The 15,339-nt window shown below is 44.5% G+C and overlaps 1 protein-coding gene across 7 annotated transcripts in view; it reads left to right on the top strand.

Annotated features, from left to right (window-relative positions):
• LOC124212112 (LIM/homeobox protein Awh) overlaps positions 1-14,992 on the top strand; it is a 67,411-nt gene extending 52,419 nt beyond the window's left edge. Inside the window, exons 1-5 of one of the 7 annotated variants that reach the window (XM_046611879.2) lie at positions 3,665-4,114; positions 9,213-9,535; positions 13,236-13,690; positions 13,978-14,172; positions 14,333-14,992. In XM_046611879.2, coding sequence (XP_046467835.1) covers positions 4,109-4,114; positions 9,213-9,535; positions 13,236-13,690; positions 13,978-14,172; positions 14,333-14,361 — 1,008 coding nt within the window. In that variant the 5' untranslated portion in view covers positions 3,665-4,108 and the 3' untranslated portion in view covers positions 14,362-14,992. Of the gene's footprint in view, positions 1-3,664; positions 4,115-9,212; positions 9,536-13,235; positions 13,691-13,977; positions 14,177-14,306 lie in introns of those variants that run through there. The other 6 variants (XM_046611876.2, XM_046611877.2, XM_046611880.2 and 3 more) reach the window with 6 other exon arrangements.
• The last annotated feature ends 347 nt before the right edge of the window (positions 14,993-15,339 follow it).

Here is a 15,339-nt window from a genome sequence, read left to right as displayed (position 1 = left end):
ATGTCTTTTAAATTTTCTGCCATTCAAACGGGAATCGTTGCTGATCTCCCGGGTTCGAACAACGGGAGATAGTTTCCGGTGAAAATTGACAAGCGGTAAAATACTGTACCTCGGTATAGATACAATTGACGGGTTGTTGTTTTTTTTTTTTTTTTTGGTTTTGCTTTTGTATTGTTGGTGTTTTTTTCCCTTTCACTCCTCTCACGCGAGGTCGAGGAACTCGAATCTGAGGAACGATATTCCTGAGAGTTAGGGGGCTGATCCTGCGCCAAGGATCAACCCTAGTCTCCGAACAAGAGTGTAATCTATCCGATGCACACAGGGGAAGGAAGGTGTGAAGCTCACGAACTTTCGTACCTCGGTCGCAAACTTCTCTCTGCAGCAAAGTCGGCCGTACCTCCTGCGGCGAACCGCGGCAGATGCTGTCTCGTAAGAAGTGCCTAACCATAAGTTTCGACGCCTCTCCCTTAGACCCGAAGTCCGGTACAACTTTCGGCTAAACGGCCTCTGGCCTCAGCTATTCGACTTACCCTGGTTGCCACTTGTTCGCACCCCTCCCATTTTTTGATCACATCACTGGGATGAGATCGCCTAGGAATGGAAACTCTACAAAGATTTGTTTTTGGCCAATTAGGAAAATGCGGATTTACGAGTCTCGCTGTAATTACTTATTTTCTGAAACACAGGATTATTCGAGAAAGAGAACATGAACTAAATCTCCAGGATTGGAATTTAGACCTTACGAATCTCACTTCAGTTCACCCTTCATTGGCTGTTGATCAAACCTGCGTAATTGATGCCATTAATTCGTCCGATCGTTTCTCCTCTTGTCAGACTTGAGAGAGAAATATTCCAGTCAACAAAACGTTTCAAAAAGAGCTGAATTCCTTCGCGTGGAAAAATTTCTCTTATACGAATCCACGGACCTTTTATCTGCGAATCTTGAAAAGTCTCACTTCAACGAAATTTCGCATCTCACGTGTGAGTAGACATTGGTTACCGTATCTTACGGCTTGGCGTTTGGATAAAAAAAATTTTTTTTTTTAATGGAAAAATGCGGCCAACACCTCAAGGTGAAAAATCCATATTTATTGGAGCTGTGGATTACATTAGCGCAGGGTGGATTCCGGGTCTCTTTCTCATGGCTAAAAGTGGAAGGCTGCACGGTTCATTGAGCAGGGAGGCTGCGGTGGTGAAGTCGAGGGTGTTGCCGGTCTGAAACTGTATTCCCGAGCGGAGAACGCGGAGGGCCTAAGTCCGTTTTGGGGATGATTTATGAGTCGGCACAGTCGAAATACAAACAGGTGCCCGCCGACGCCCTCGCAACTGCGAGCCCAAACTCATCCAAACAGAAATAAAACACTATGGTATACTCGTGTGTCTGTAGGTATTGTGTGAGAAGATGAGCGTGGAGGTCGTGTGGATAGAGGGGCATTTATTTCCTCCTCTTTGCTATTTTATCATAAAAATTCTCCACCCTTTGTCCGTCGCTGCCCTTTCTCTTATACCCGATCTAGACTTCAGCTACTCCGGTGCGGGGGATGCGGGATAAGAGTGGTAAAATGGATAAAATTGACACGCCTCCAAACAGCCGTTATGTGCAGAGCCGGTAACACCGGAGAAACTCCAGAGAGAGAAAGAGACAGAGAGAGGGAGAGAGGAAGCGAGTGGCGTTTTGTGGACTCGGGCCGGGGTTAATATATGCGTAGAAGACACGGACGTAAACTAAGTCTAACCTTTGTGACGGTCGGACAGAAAGTGGCCTTATGTCAGGGGATTTTCTCGCGGGGTACGAAGAAGTCGTTCATGGGATGCGCGTCCTCATCCTCCGCCGACGCCGATGCCGATGCCGCATCGAATCTTTTATTACCAAATGATATTCGGGACTCCGGGACACGTGGTGCGGGATATTACCTACAACCTCCGCTTCTGGGCCCCGGCTATTTCCTTAATTTATTTTATTTACTATCGCCTATAAAGTTCGAAATATTTATATCAGACTTCGGGTTATTGTCACGTGTTCGGGCAGGCTTTCCCCCCTCCCGCGTATTGTACCTTGGGTATATTGGTAATCGCATGTAAGAGCTCGTTCGTTATCGTTCAACGTTTCATTTTTCGTTTCATGCATGCATAGGGTCAAATTTTTATAGCGTTTCATTCACAGACTGAAGATTTTTTTTAGGTATTATTCAAAATTCTTTGTACAATTATTTTATAACTTACTCACTCTTGTACCAAGATCCTTGTTATATGTCATTGAAACTCCGAACGATAACGTGAAATAAGTATTTATACTTTACATTAATTTATTTTAAGAATAATTCTTAGACATTACGAAGCCTCGCGATTTATACAATACACACTATCTGGATCACATCGATTTTTAATTAGCTCCGAAAGTTATGCTAAGTATCTACTAATTATGCGAAAAACCGGGCGACGCGGATCAATTAAAGGTACATGTGATATGATAATATTGTGAAAATCGTGGAAGTAATGTTTTGGAAGAATCGAAAAACTTGTTCAATGTATGCATCATAGGTATCGGACTGCCAGCTGTATCTTTTACGTATAATCAAATACATACGCACATGTCTCTATAAATTGTACAAACATAACTGTGCAAAGTGTGACAGTACTGTATAATACACAAATATGCGTAAGGCTGATGAATCACTATATATATGCATCATATGTAATCATTATACCTTCGCTAAATAGATTATAGTTTGAATAAATATAATAAAGTGACAATATTACGCGCGCATTATCATCAATACAAATTATGCATTGTACCAATTCATATCGGTAAATTAGTTACGTTTCTATGTCTCTATAGATTCGACTTACACGCAAATTCCCAGGTGTTCTGAAATTTCACCTACTTTGTAAGAAACGTATAGGTATAATTTAGACAGTACCTCTGCTCTGAAAATTTTTAACTACATAACTACTCTCCTCCAAGTCTAGTTAATCAATGCGCTTTTCGTATCTATTACTATTGTTTTGAAATCATTGATAAAACTAGATTCTTTGATTTCAAGTTCATAAAACTTAAAAAATTTCGATTCAAATTCAGCCCTATTATCACAAATAATTCCTGCTAACGAACCTTGGTCCAACCTTTTTTTCTGCTCACGCACTATCAAGACCTGCAGTCTGTGAAGCCCGTACGTAGTTAAATTGGCATCGGGTATGTAACGGAATTCCCAAAATATTTCCGTGTCAATCTCTCCGCGGCCCGCGCTAAGTGAGGGGGGTGAAAACGGGCCGTTGAACGTCGGTGTAAAAAACCGGGACTCCTTCCGGTGGCGAAAAGAAATTCTTGGGGTGACGGCTGCGGGCCGGAAAGACAAAACTTAAGCGCCGGGACGAGGGGCGTCGTTGTAACGAACGACGTGTGTGAACAGGAGCTTACAGCTCGGAAGAGGACTGCCTCCGGATGCCCGGAGAACGGAGGCGGTCAAGGAGGCGGGGCGTCAAAGAGCCCGATTTTCCCTTTTCAATCCCGTCCCCCGCCTTCCCCCGGGGGCGAGAGCGCCGCAGCGTTCCCTATGGTGGACCTGCATCTCGCCCGGGTTGGGTCCAGGAGTCGATGCTCGTGGTGGGGGACGAGGATACGGCCGGGGAATAATCCGGAATAGCAGTCTTAGCCGAGCCTCGCTCAGAGCAGCGTCGGAAAGCCGAGCGAAACGGCCGTCTTCCGGTACCGAGGGCCATCTTCTTCGCGTCCGCGCATCTTCGAGGATGAACGGACGGCTTCACGGCATCCAGAATCGCGCAGCCTTGAGAGAATCGCGCTGATTCACGCGGAAAGTACGTGCGACTTTTACGGAAGCGAAACGCGCGCGGGCGAAACGAGATGATGACGTTACGTGATGCGAAGGAGGACTGAACACGTGTTCGATTATTGTCAATATGTATCGCGCATGAACGCAGCGTGATATACGAGTGTTGTATGAAATTTGGTTTGTGACGAAGCGTTGATTCGGCTACGTAAGCCTGGTTTTAGGAGAAACTTATCTGGCCGAGACTGCACGCGCCATTTCGACCTTTCTATTCGTCACCTTGCTCCGAACCAGTCGGACGGAAATTGTTGGATTTCACGATGAAGGTAAGTTCGGTTAATTGATTTGTTAATTCGACAGCACGATGGTGGAGTGCTGATATTTTTCATCGAGAATTACCTCGAGCGCAACGCGAAGGTTCCGAATCATTGACTGTCCTTCGACTTGACGAATTTCTCTTTGGTTGAAAGTTTTTATTCTGTGAGGTCATTCGGATGCGGTTTACAGACACATCGATTGTCCTGGAAGGTTGATCAGCTCACTATCGAAATTGGCGCAAGATTATCGAATTTCTCGGTGAACTGATCTGTGCTAAAATGCAATCGGACAATTCACGTTGAAAGTGGATTTCTGACCATTGATAGAATGAAAAATTCAGTCAAAAGAGGATCCAAAATTACGCAGTGATTTGTAAGCGATTTTTCATTAGTTTCACTAAATGCGCAGCTTCGTTTATCGTTCCCGGAAATTTTCAGAGTATTGAGAAATACTTTGTCGAATTTGAATAATTGAGAAATGAGAAATTCAGCAATCGCGCATCTCCTTAATTATGGTAAAGGTATATTTAATTCGTTTCTATCGACGGAAATTCAATGAAACCGTCGCTACGTATCCAAGACGTAAAATTACAATCGAAGCTTGCTAAATACGGCAGCAAATCCCATTCAATATTATAATTAACGCGTGCTGCCTTGATTTCTTGTTTTTATTGACCAAGACTCGATGAATCGCAGTCAGAATCAGTATATGATTAAAAATATTTACAATTACGAAAGTACCGAATTAATGGAACCACATTTATAAGCAACTCGCCGTTGCTTGAATCAATTCGAATACATAATACATGGATGTAACATTTCTGAAATCGCAGAAGCTCGTTTTTCATATTCATTGAAGACGAAAAATGAAATTGAAAAAGAAAAAAAAAAAAGAAAAAAAAAAAAACATCGCTCATACTTACGGTACGTACGCGGTTGTATTCGCTGTAGATTCGCATCAAGTTTCACATGTGTCTTCAACTGAAATAATAATCGGTATCGATTAATGAGACATGCAATAAAAGGCACCCTTCCAGAAATGGCGGTAGCTGCAACTGAGCCGAGACAGAGGTCACACACATATATTGCGAATTTAATTTATCGCATGCGATAACAGTTGCATGTGCAACGCTGCGGTGCACCGTCGTATAATCGAGCGTCATTCCGGCACAGCTATTAGCATCAAACCTTGCGGGCATAAATACATCACGGCAGCTCCAATATGACTCGTAAATTCTAAACGGAATTCAGCCGCTAAACGTGTAACAGAGTTTTTTCAGCCCTGCAGGACCCAAGTACGAGGAAGATACGCCGCTTTTCTCGGACGACAGAAACTCATCAACGGCTCGTTGCCGGCGAGATTAATCGGCCACTTTATCAAGGAAAGCGAACCTTATTCGAAGGCATATTTCGTCTTTTAAACACCGTAGAGGCGGTGGCTTGACAAGAAGCTCGTTGATCGGTGTGCGTGGTACGATTGGGACTTGTGTACGGACGGCGAGGTAACGGAACGTTGTTCCAGTAACCAGCGTTCGCCAGGAAGTCAATCACCACACCGCAGCCGGAATATGGATGGATCCTCGGGGCGGCTTCGCCCGTCTTCGAAAAGAGAGAGAGAAAAAAAAAAATAATAAGATTAAAAACTAAAAATGGGAGGCATCCACGCCTTTCATTCATTATTTTTCACCCACTCCCGCGGCGGGTATCGTCTCTTTGGTTTTCACTGCGTTTCGATCGACGGCAGTCCCGAGATAGCTCTGCACTGATCGCTCTGCGCCTCGCTTGACCCCGACATTTCTCACTTTGTCAGTTCATCGCGTATGAGCAAAATAAATTATCGCATCTATTACTCTTATTTATTACCTGCTGATTGCTTTTTTCACACCACGGAACCGCTCCTCCGCAGCCGCGCCATACGGATGACCTTCTTCGTCAGGCTATCGCCACCGTGCCCTCTGGGAAAAACTGATTTAACAAACCAACTTTCAATTCTAATGAGTGTACACCGAATTCTCGTTGTCCTCAGACTCGTCTGCGAGGAATCTTACATCGTCGAATATCTTGCCTCCGAATTGTTTGAATACTCGTCGTTTCACGGATAATTCGATACAGCGAAAATCGACAACAGTTGTCATCTAGAGTGGAATTTTTGTCTGGGAAATTGGCTAGTCATGCAAATAACATTGACGTGAAATCAGCGTCTGTTCGAAAAATCAACAATACGACAGTACGACGTTGACGCCGTTCAATTAACGTCGGAAAGAAAATTTAATCAGTTGAAGATTTTTGAAAAAAGTAAATCCTGACCAGGATTTATTGATGGTGAAGTAACGGTGCCGAATGCGCCTCTTCTGATATTGCGGTATGTACAATTCGGAGTACAATACACGCGATGAGACCCATACATCTTTCGAGCAATAATATATGAGCCCGATCTGCGTTGCCCAGCCGCATTGATCATCGTCGGCAGTTGTCAACGGAGTTTGGTAGAGATGAATGATAATTCTTGATTGCAAAACGTCGCGTCTCGTCACATCTACAGATCTCGCCGCAATAATTCTCACATCCAAGAGTCTGCTCCGTTGCTAATACCAGATGCGGGCAAATTTAAAACTTTTTCTGTTAAAATTATTAACCGGTTCGTGAATTTTTTCTCCACTTTCTGGAAGGTGCTAAACGATGAAATTCATGTTTCAACTTGATTAAATATAGTGTTGACAGATATGTTTGTACGGATTGAAAACCGTCGGTATGGTTTATTTCCATTCCGAACAACACGTGCGTACCTGTCGAATTAGCATAAATTTTGTTTTTCGCTCGTACCAACTTATGAACCAGGACGTTGAAAAGGCGTGAAAAATTAGCATACTTTTTGCCAACTTCCCTGCGCGAAGGCCACCGTCGCGTAATCGAATGGCGGTTTGCATTCCGAACACGAATATAAACCGCGTAGAGACGCGTGCCGCGGGGATGGTCCAAAAAACACGAGGAGGGGGTGAAATCATGGAAGGCACAAATATGAGGTCGCATTCCAGGGTGCAGTAAATTACCCTTTCGGTTAGGACTCCCCGGCTGTCCGCGGTCGTAAAGTTGAAAAAGGGCATAAAAACGCTGCGGGTATTGGGCCCCGGAATCTATGGCGTTCTATGCATGGGCGCGTAATAGTTTGTTGCCGAGACTAGCGTCGCGGCGCTGAACGGAATACGTATAAGCCGCAAAAGCCTGAATCATTCGTTGAATGCGCCCAGGATGGATTCAACTTTCGTCCCAGGATCGACGAATATCGAGAAAGAAGGTGCACAGCGAGATCGTCCACGAAAGGAAGACTACAAGGCTGCACGATATGCCGGGCGCATAAATCAACCCGAGTTCAACGCCTCCTTCGGATCATAAATCAATTGGTTGTCCTATTAGGGATATTATTATTGCCTTATGAGGCGAGTGAGTAATTATAACGTCAAAAATTACACACAGCGGACGTAAAGCCTGTTTCCTAAACGCTGCTAGAGGTGCATATCGAAAAAGCCTCGGAAATGGAAACTATTTCGGATCGAAGAACGATCCAAAGAACCTGAAGAAATTCCAATCCATGCATCACACGGCGATGTAGTCGGAATACTTTCCAAACCGGTACTCTTTTGATCTGTACACAAGATAAAATCTCAATTCATCATCTTATCCTGCATGCAAGTTCTGCAAAGCTTTTATTCGGCAGTGTGAATTTCGCGACTTCCGGTATCGTTCACAACCATAAATACGAAATGGGAGATTCAATCCGCTACTGGAAAATGAAGAATGGTAATCGCGCTGGATGAAAATATGTCTGCCTACAACGCAACATCAACAAGACGTCATAAACTGGTAATAATTTACTTTTCACGATGCTGAACGATGTTGCAAATCTTGCGGACCTCAAACCGCGGCTGAATAACTTACCGCATATATAAGTATAATATGAGAAGTTTGTACGGAGGTATGGGTATCCGGTGTTATAGGACCGTAAAAGTTGATTATAAATCACCGTGGCTTCAAGGTAGGAGATTTAATTGGGTAATTAACTCATTGATTCCCCGTAGAGACGAACAATGCCGTCTATGCTCACGATGCGATATAGCAATTAATTAATCAGAGAACACGATCTACATTACAACGCTCGGGAGTCCAACTTTATGAAGAATATTATGATGAGAATTTCCCATCAGTCAATAAGATTATTTCAAACAATTTCCACGGTCAAATATCGAATTATCATAGTTATCGCAATCATTGCCACAAACTCTAATCCATTTCTTTGACACGAATTGGCACCAGATCGACGACCATTTGGTATCCACAATTTTTTCCACTTCGCGTTACTGGATGAAAAATTTCGTCCATTAGTTCTGAAGTGCGATAGAATTAATACCTGAACGAAATGTTGGACCTTGTAACATGCATTGTGTCTAACTATCACCTATGAATCTATTGTTCAATACGAGCATCACATCTTGGGCTTCGGATGGTGAAACGCGCGAGTCTCGGTGTTGAGAGTCGCGTGAAACTCGCAAGCATATGTATAAGATGCGTGTAACTCAGACGCTAACGATCATTTATCACCTTTTTGGTCATTGATTTTTTTCATGCTTGTGTTTTTTGTTTTCTTCTTCGTATATTCGTTTTCTCCATTTTATTTCCTATTATTAATTGAGATTTGAGCCTCTTGATAGCACCGGTGCCGCCGCTTAAACTGGTTTTCTATACTCCATGCTGACCGAGAGCGGAGCTAATTGTGAAAGATTTTTCATTATTATTAATACTACTTTTAGCCCGTTTTTTCACACGTTTTTAATTCAATTACATTAATTGGATCAACGTGATCGCAGGCGAGGTACCCCATTGTTTTCTTTGGACAGGCTATCGGCCGCTCCTGCATAATATACTGTATCGATACATGTACTACAATTAAGTCAAGGATCTAATCTCTTCCAGCCACGAAAACGATATACATCAGAGTTTCTTCATAATAATCCTCCCATTTCCAACGTCTTGTCCATGTTCGAGAAAGACTTTTCGCGGTCCGTGAAACAAGCCGTAACCACCGATTCCTCAATGTGTCTTATCGTTTCAGACGGAGATAGAAACGGACCCGGAATCAACGGACGCGACATCCTGTCTGAGCGTGAAGAATACCACCAACAACAACAACAACAACAATACGACAACCACGAACAACAACAATAGCGACAATGACGCGATGGACATGGACATGGACAGGCTAATGGAGTGCGGAGGCTGCGGCGACCGGGTCCGGGAGCGAACGGTCCTCTGCGTGGGAGGGCGAACTTGGCACTCGCGTTGTCTCAGGTGCTGCGCCTGTGCCAGGCCTCTCCACGATCAGCACTCCTGTTTTTTGCGAGGCATGCGGCTCTACTGCAGGCACGACTACGCCATGTGAGTTCAGGAACTGTTTTCCCCCCTTAAATCTCCATGCCTAAGAGGCTGGTGGTGTTCAACCCCCGAACTTGAGAAGCTACTCCCCGCAGTCTTGGCCATCGGGATTGACTTAAGATCGACTTAAGAAGACAGTTGCCCGCTACCATGCGGGAGCCTCTTGCATCCGAACGGTGAACCGCCGCATGATCATTTGTCGAGCTTAGGCACCGCGACACGTGACACTTCCATAACCGATATCTGGCTCCCTGTTGCGGGCATCCTCTCCGCATATATTTATACATCGAGATATTCTCGCGCGGCAAGATTTTACTACGTGACTTGCCCTGTCTGTGGGATTAAGTCGCGCACGTGACGCGGCAGAAACAAAATACAGATGGTATGGGTACAACTTATACGTGCTCACCACCCTCTCGCACACGGCATTCCAGATCCAGTCAACTCACCTCACCTCTCGACCCCATCTCTGCTGCAGGTCCCCTTTGGTCTTCTTTTACTGAATGAGAAGGTCCGCGTAACCAGTCAAAATTCAGAGTTTACACGCTGCTGTGCACGTACACTTCACTGTTGCCACCTTTAACCAGTACCTATACCATACACAGCATTCACCGAATACAATGTTCAGAATGGAATAAAAACGGGAATTTACTCCGTGCGCTCGGGCTCGGACGTACCGATCAAATCATCCCTTCCGTATTCTGAAAATCAGGCTCGTAACTTCTGTCGAAAAGCCGGACCCTCCGCAACGATTTCTTCTCACGACCACGGCGAGCTGACCGTTCTGTGGCACGCAATGGACCCTGCAGGTCTATAACGGCAAGGTGTAAACTGGTATGCGTGATGCATCAAGTATAGGAGAGGAGCTGCGTTGTACGGACCGCGCGATCTTAGGAAGATCCAAAGTGGTGATCGCCAAGGGCCTCGGATTGATTAATGTGTGTAGTACACTCCCGGCTGGCCATAAAGACTTCTTCTAGGTTGTGCCGTTGCGCGGTAATTACACTCGATATTGGCGAGCCTCCCAATATACTTCCCATCTTCCCCTGATTCCCCCCCACGCGTGAAACCGGACAGCACGGAGTGATGTACACGCGACGAGACCTCGGGCATGACTGCAGAATCGCATGTAGCGCAAATTCATACACGACGTCCGATTCGAATCTCTCGAGCTCCGAGTCAGGGCGAATGGCACTTCTGCATACCGTTGGAAAGGAGGGTAAGTCTTGAGGGAGGGAGAAAATCGCGATTCAGAAGTAATCGGGCAGCCGGATTTCTTTCTCTAATACCCGGATCGAATGTCACGCATTCCTGACATATCCATTCGTGGTCGAAGCAAGAGTTACTTCTGTTTCTTCGTCGTGGATTCTTGTGTTATAAAATTCCAGATGCAGCCATGATAGGAATCCGTACGAGTCCATTCAGAATTCTCACGGGTCAAGCCGATTCCAAGGTACATACATATTTGTGAACGGCGTAACTGCAGGGTATTGCCCAAGCCGTGTCGTCCACCATCGTTGATCAACCGCAGTTATTCTTATAGCCAACTTTTGTGGCGAGATCCAAACAAAGTTGCAGCAGTGTCGAACCTAAGAACTCAGAAATCATTTACTGACATATCTGATTGATCAAGGCGACTCTTCAACGAGTTCTCGTGACGTGTGAAGTCGTGTTTGCGAAGAAAACGTTTCTTTCGTTCACTTTCTTCCGGTCCGTGAGGAAAAAATGCACGAAGAAGTGATCAGTCTCATTTCCACGTAAGCTTGCTCTCTCACGGTACGCCAGGCTTTTATTGGAAGGGGTATATAACCAAAGCTAGGTGGTGCTGGATGAATTCTGTCTTTGTACTGCGTCAGCTGACTTTGGTATAATACGAACGACCGAGGAATCTGCCTCGTAACTGCGGTCGACAGTGACTTGCCCGTGTTCGCACTGCGCTCGTGTGCTCAGGGGGCGGGTTTCGAACCTTGAGACTTCTGGCACTGCCGTATACATACAATGCACAGCGTCTACAGCTATTCATGCATAATACGTATAACCATGCCTACGTTATGTGCAGACATCGCTATGACCATGATCCTTCCACTCAATGTATGTATGTATGTATGTCCGTATGTATAGTGTGTGCATCCACTTTGCGGTTAACAAGGTATCTTTTTTCCAAATTTTTCATTCTCATCTGCTGAACTGGAAGTTTGCTTTTCTGGGGCACAGCATCAAGAGATAGTAAAAGTCAAGACAAAGTCAACTTTCGAGCTGATTTTTGAGCGTAGTTGACCGAAAGCGTTTTGTTTCTTTTGTATTTAATATCGATACGAAATATCGTCGAAAGAAGGGAGACGCGTACGTGATCCACGGATACCTGTACTTTGCTCGATTGAGGTTGCCGGAACGAGATGTCGTTATGCAAAACAAATTGTCCTGAAGATCGTGTAAACAAGATAACGCTAAGAGTTATGGACATCGATAAAGGTAATCTCGAAGCATAGAAGTGTCATGCATAGAACATGCACGTCCGCATGAGTTACCGAATGCGTCAAGTAAAGTGTTTTGTCGTACACCGGGCTTCTAATCCTGATCAATCTGACGTGTAAATTAGCTTCCTACCTTGGTACCCACAATAATTCACCAACTGACGTAATGAGTCATCACTCGCTGGTTCTCGGATAGTCCGTCGAGTGAGAAAAGGCAAGTTTTTACGCTACAAGCAGTCGGCGGTGCGCGAGTGGTTCGAAAATGAAAACCAACGAAAATCAAGGCTCTCGATGAGTTGTACGGAAAGGTACCGTACCGAGACGCGTATGACTGAATGATAAACTATGACTCGGTGATAATTAGACCGATGATACCGACGCCCAGTCACGAAAGGTGGCCCGGCCGAAGGCTTGGCATCAGCCCCAATGCTCGAGGTATTGGTTATGCTAATTTCGGGAGCAAGGCACGCCTAGGAGCCTTCGAGCATGCTGCCCTACCGAACGTTCTTAATCTGGCTTGTATCTTGGGAGTATTTGTGAATTTACATAAATAGTGGCGCCTGCAGCAGCCGTGTGCTTACCTATGCGGCGAGCAAAGGTGTTCACTTCGGGCTGTTTGGATACGGCACACGTACACCCGGGCACTGGGTACACAGGTACGGAACGCCGATGCAGAGCTGGCGCGTATCCATAAATCTCCGGGGGCCTCGGGTCCGGCTACCAAACAACCCCGCCCTAATTTATTCATTTGTTTTTTGGTAATGGGCATTATAACTCACGGGGGAATTAAATCCTGCTGCATGAGCCTTTACCCAGCCGAGGGAATTCTATTTCCTACCAAGACAGGCCAGCCCTATTATAGATGCCGCTCTTTCACTATTACACAGGTATATTCCTTCCAACCCATGCCTATACCGACCCTCCGATATTGCTATTGAAATAGAAATTGAAACGGGGTGAAACGGGGTGGAGTCTCGGACGTTCAACTCGTCTGCAGAGAAATAATTGTCGATTTTTATAACGCTGTACCTACCAAATGGCAATCACCGGAGAGCCAAAGATCCCTCGGAGCGACGATATTCCAATTTTCATTTGTAAGAAACGACAATTCGGGAATAATTTCCTCAAAACTATAGGATAAAATAGAGTACCGATTAGATCTTTGCAAACAATTTTCATTCATCCTTACCTAATTCTCACATATAAACACGTTGCAATTCATGTTTCAGGGCATTTGGAGCAAAGTGTGCAAAGTGCGGACGAAGCGTGGGGGCCGGTGATTGGGTGCGTAGAGCCAGAGAGCGAGTTTATCACTTGGCCTGTTTCGCATGTGATGCTTGTTCGCGGCAGCTTTCAACCGGGGAACAATTTGCGCTGTTGGATGCGCGGCTGCTCTGCAAGGCGCACTACCTGGACGTAGTCGAGGGCAACAACACCTCCTCGTCCGAAGACGGGGACTCGGAGGGCGGCAAAGCGAACAAGGCCAAGAGAGTGCGGACCACCTTCACCGAGGAACAGCTCTCCGTACTTCAGGCTAACTTTCAGCTGGACAGTAATCCTGACGGTCAGGACCTAGAGAGGATAGCTCACGTCACGGGACTCAGCAAAAGAGTCACGCAAGTCTGGTTCCAAAACTCGAGGGCACGGCAAAAGAAACACTGCAGTGGAAAGGTCAAAACACAAAGTTAGTGAATCAACTTCTTCCGCTTACTGTTTCTTCCATGACTTTTGGATTTTAACGTAGTCCGAGGTTCAGATGTCGTTCGGATTCATTTCGAGTCACTTGGTCACTGTAACTGCAGTTCAGATAAAATCACCAAGTCTTGAATAACTCGGTAGTACTGTTCATACTATAACCCTGAAACGAAGTCGCGTTTTGTAAGCTTAGGATGACTTGTGGAACTTTTTGCCGGATGCGAATTTCCGGGCTATTTGTAGTTCTGACATCTTCTTTACTTTTTTCAATCACAGTGCACCACTCACCGCCGCTTCAGCATCACCCCGGTGATCTCTACGGAGGCGTGAACGTAGTCCAGGGAGTACAAGGCGCTTACCTCCAAGGAACCTACCAGAGCAGCAGCGTCGGAAGCGAGAGTCCAGGTAGCCCGATGACGCCGATGACTCCGTCGACGCCGACCCTTATGCAGCCCCAGTTTTGCCATCAGAGTGGGTAATTTGACGTTTCCTATTCTATCCCCGATAAATCGTGCGAGTGTGACTGCTTTGGGTAGATCTAAATTCCTCTGACGACCAAAACCTGATCGTGAGTTCGTTTTCTTTTTTTTGTTTATTTATATCAGAACAGGGCGGTTTATTTCTGTTTCAGGTAATTCCCATGGCGTGACGGGCGCCTAACGATCAAACTCAAAGTACGAGGATGGGATTCTTATGGTTGTGTAAATTGAAGAGTGTCCAGTGTCGGTAAACGTTATGCGAAGAGAAACCTGTAAATATATTATATACACCAGACGCGCTATGTTTAGGTAGATTTATATATATTCTATGATTATTGCTAACTATTTATTTGAATTTCGATGTAATCGATTCGACTTTATATACAATATCAATATATATTGTAAGGAGAATTGTTCAAATTAATTTCTTCCCGATTGTTTTTTGTTTTTATATCATTTTTATATTTTTCTCCGAACTTGACAACGATCACAAAAACTCGACTCAACGTACTAGTTTTGTCGCATTAATTATCAGATATCCATGTAATTGTAAGCATGAATATTAATTAACGTTTAATATCAAATTCACTGATCGATTGATGTTAATAGTCCTTACATGAAATACAGTTATATACATATAATAATATATATAATGATGATGATTCGTGTATGATGTTGTATAACAATATTATAAGTATGTGTTTGTAGAAATTCTAGATGTCACGATGTATATATACACATATATGCACGGTGATTACATGCAGTGTAAATTTATTATTATATGAAAAATGAAGCAAAACAAAAAAACAAAAAAAAAAAAAAACAAACGTCAACTAATCGTACTGTTAATAAAAAGACATTTATAACTGTTTACGAGCTTGTTAAACTGGTCATTTACCCTGTCAACCAACCCCTCTGATTACTGCGGACGACTTGATTTTCCGTGTCTGAATTTTCCTCGAAACTTTCACAGAGCTCCCCTCTACGGCCTCTTCACGTAGTGCCCGAGCAAATTATAGCAATTAACTTCAAAGAACGTGCGGAGTTGTTCTTTGCTCAGAAAGTTATTTGCGCGCTGCGGTCCTTTCGAATTTATTTTCCGAGTAACGCGATTTCTCTATTCACTGTGCATAAAGTAATTGAACAAATGTATAAAATT

This window comes from Neodiprion pinetum, chromosome 2 (assembly GCF_021155775.2).
Source record: "Neodiprion pinetum isolate iyNeoPine1 chromosome 2, iyNeoPine1.2, whole genome shotgun sequence".
NCBI classification, from domain to species: domain Eukaryota; kingdom Metazoa; phylum Arthropoda; class Insecta; order Hymenoptera; family Diprionidae; genus Neodiprion; species Neodiprion pinetum.
The sequence above is the reverse complement of the archived record's forward strand: the minus strand, read 5'-3'. Positions and strand labels throughout refer to the sequence as shown.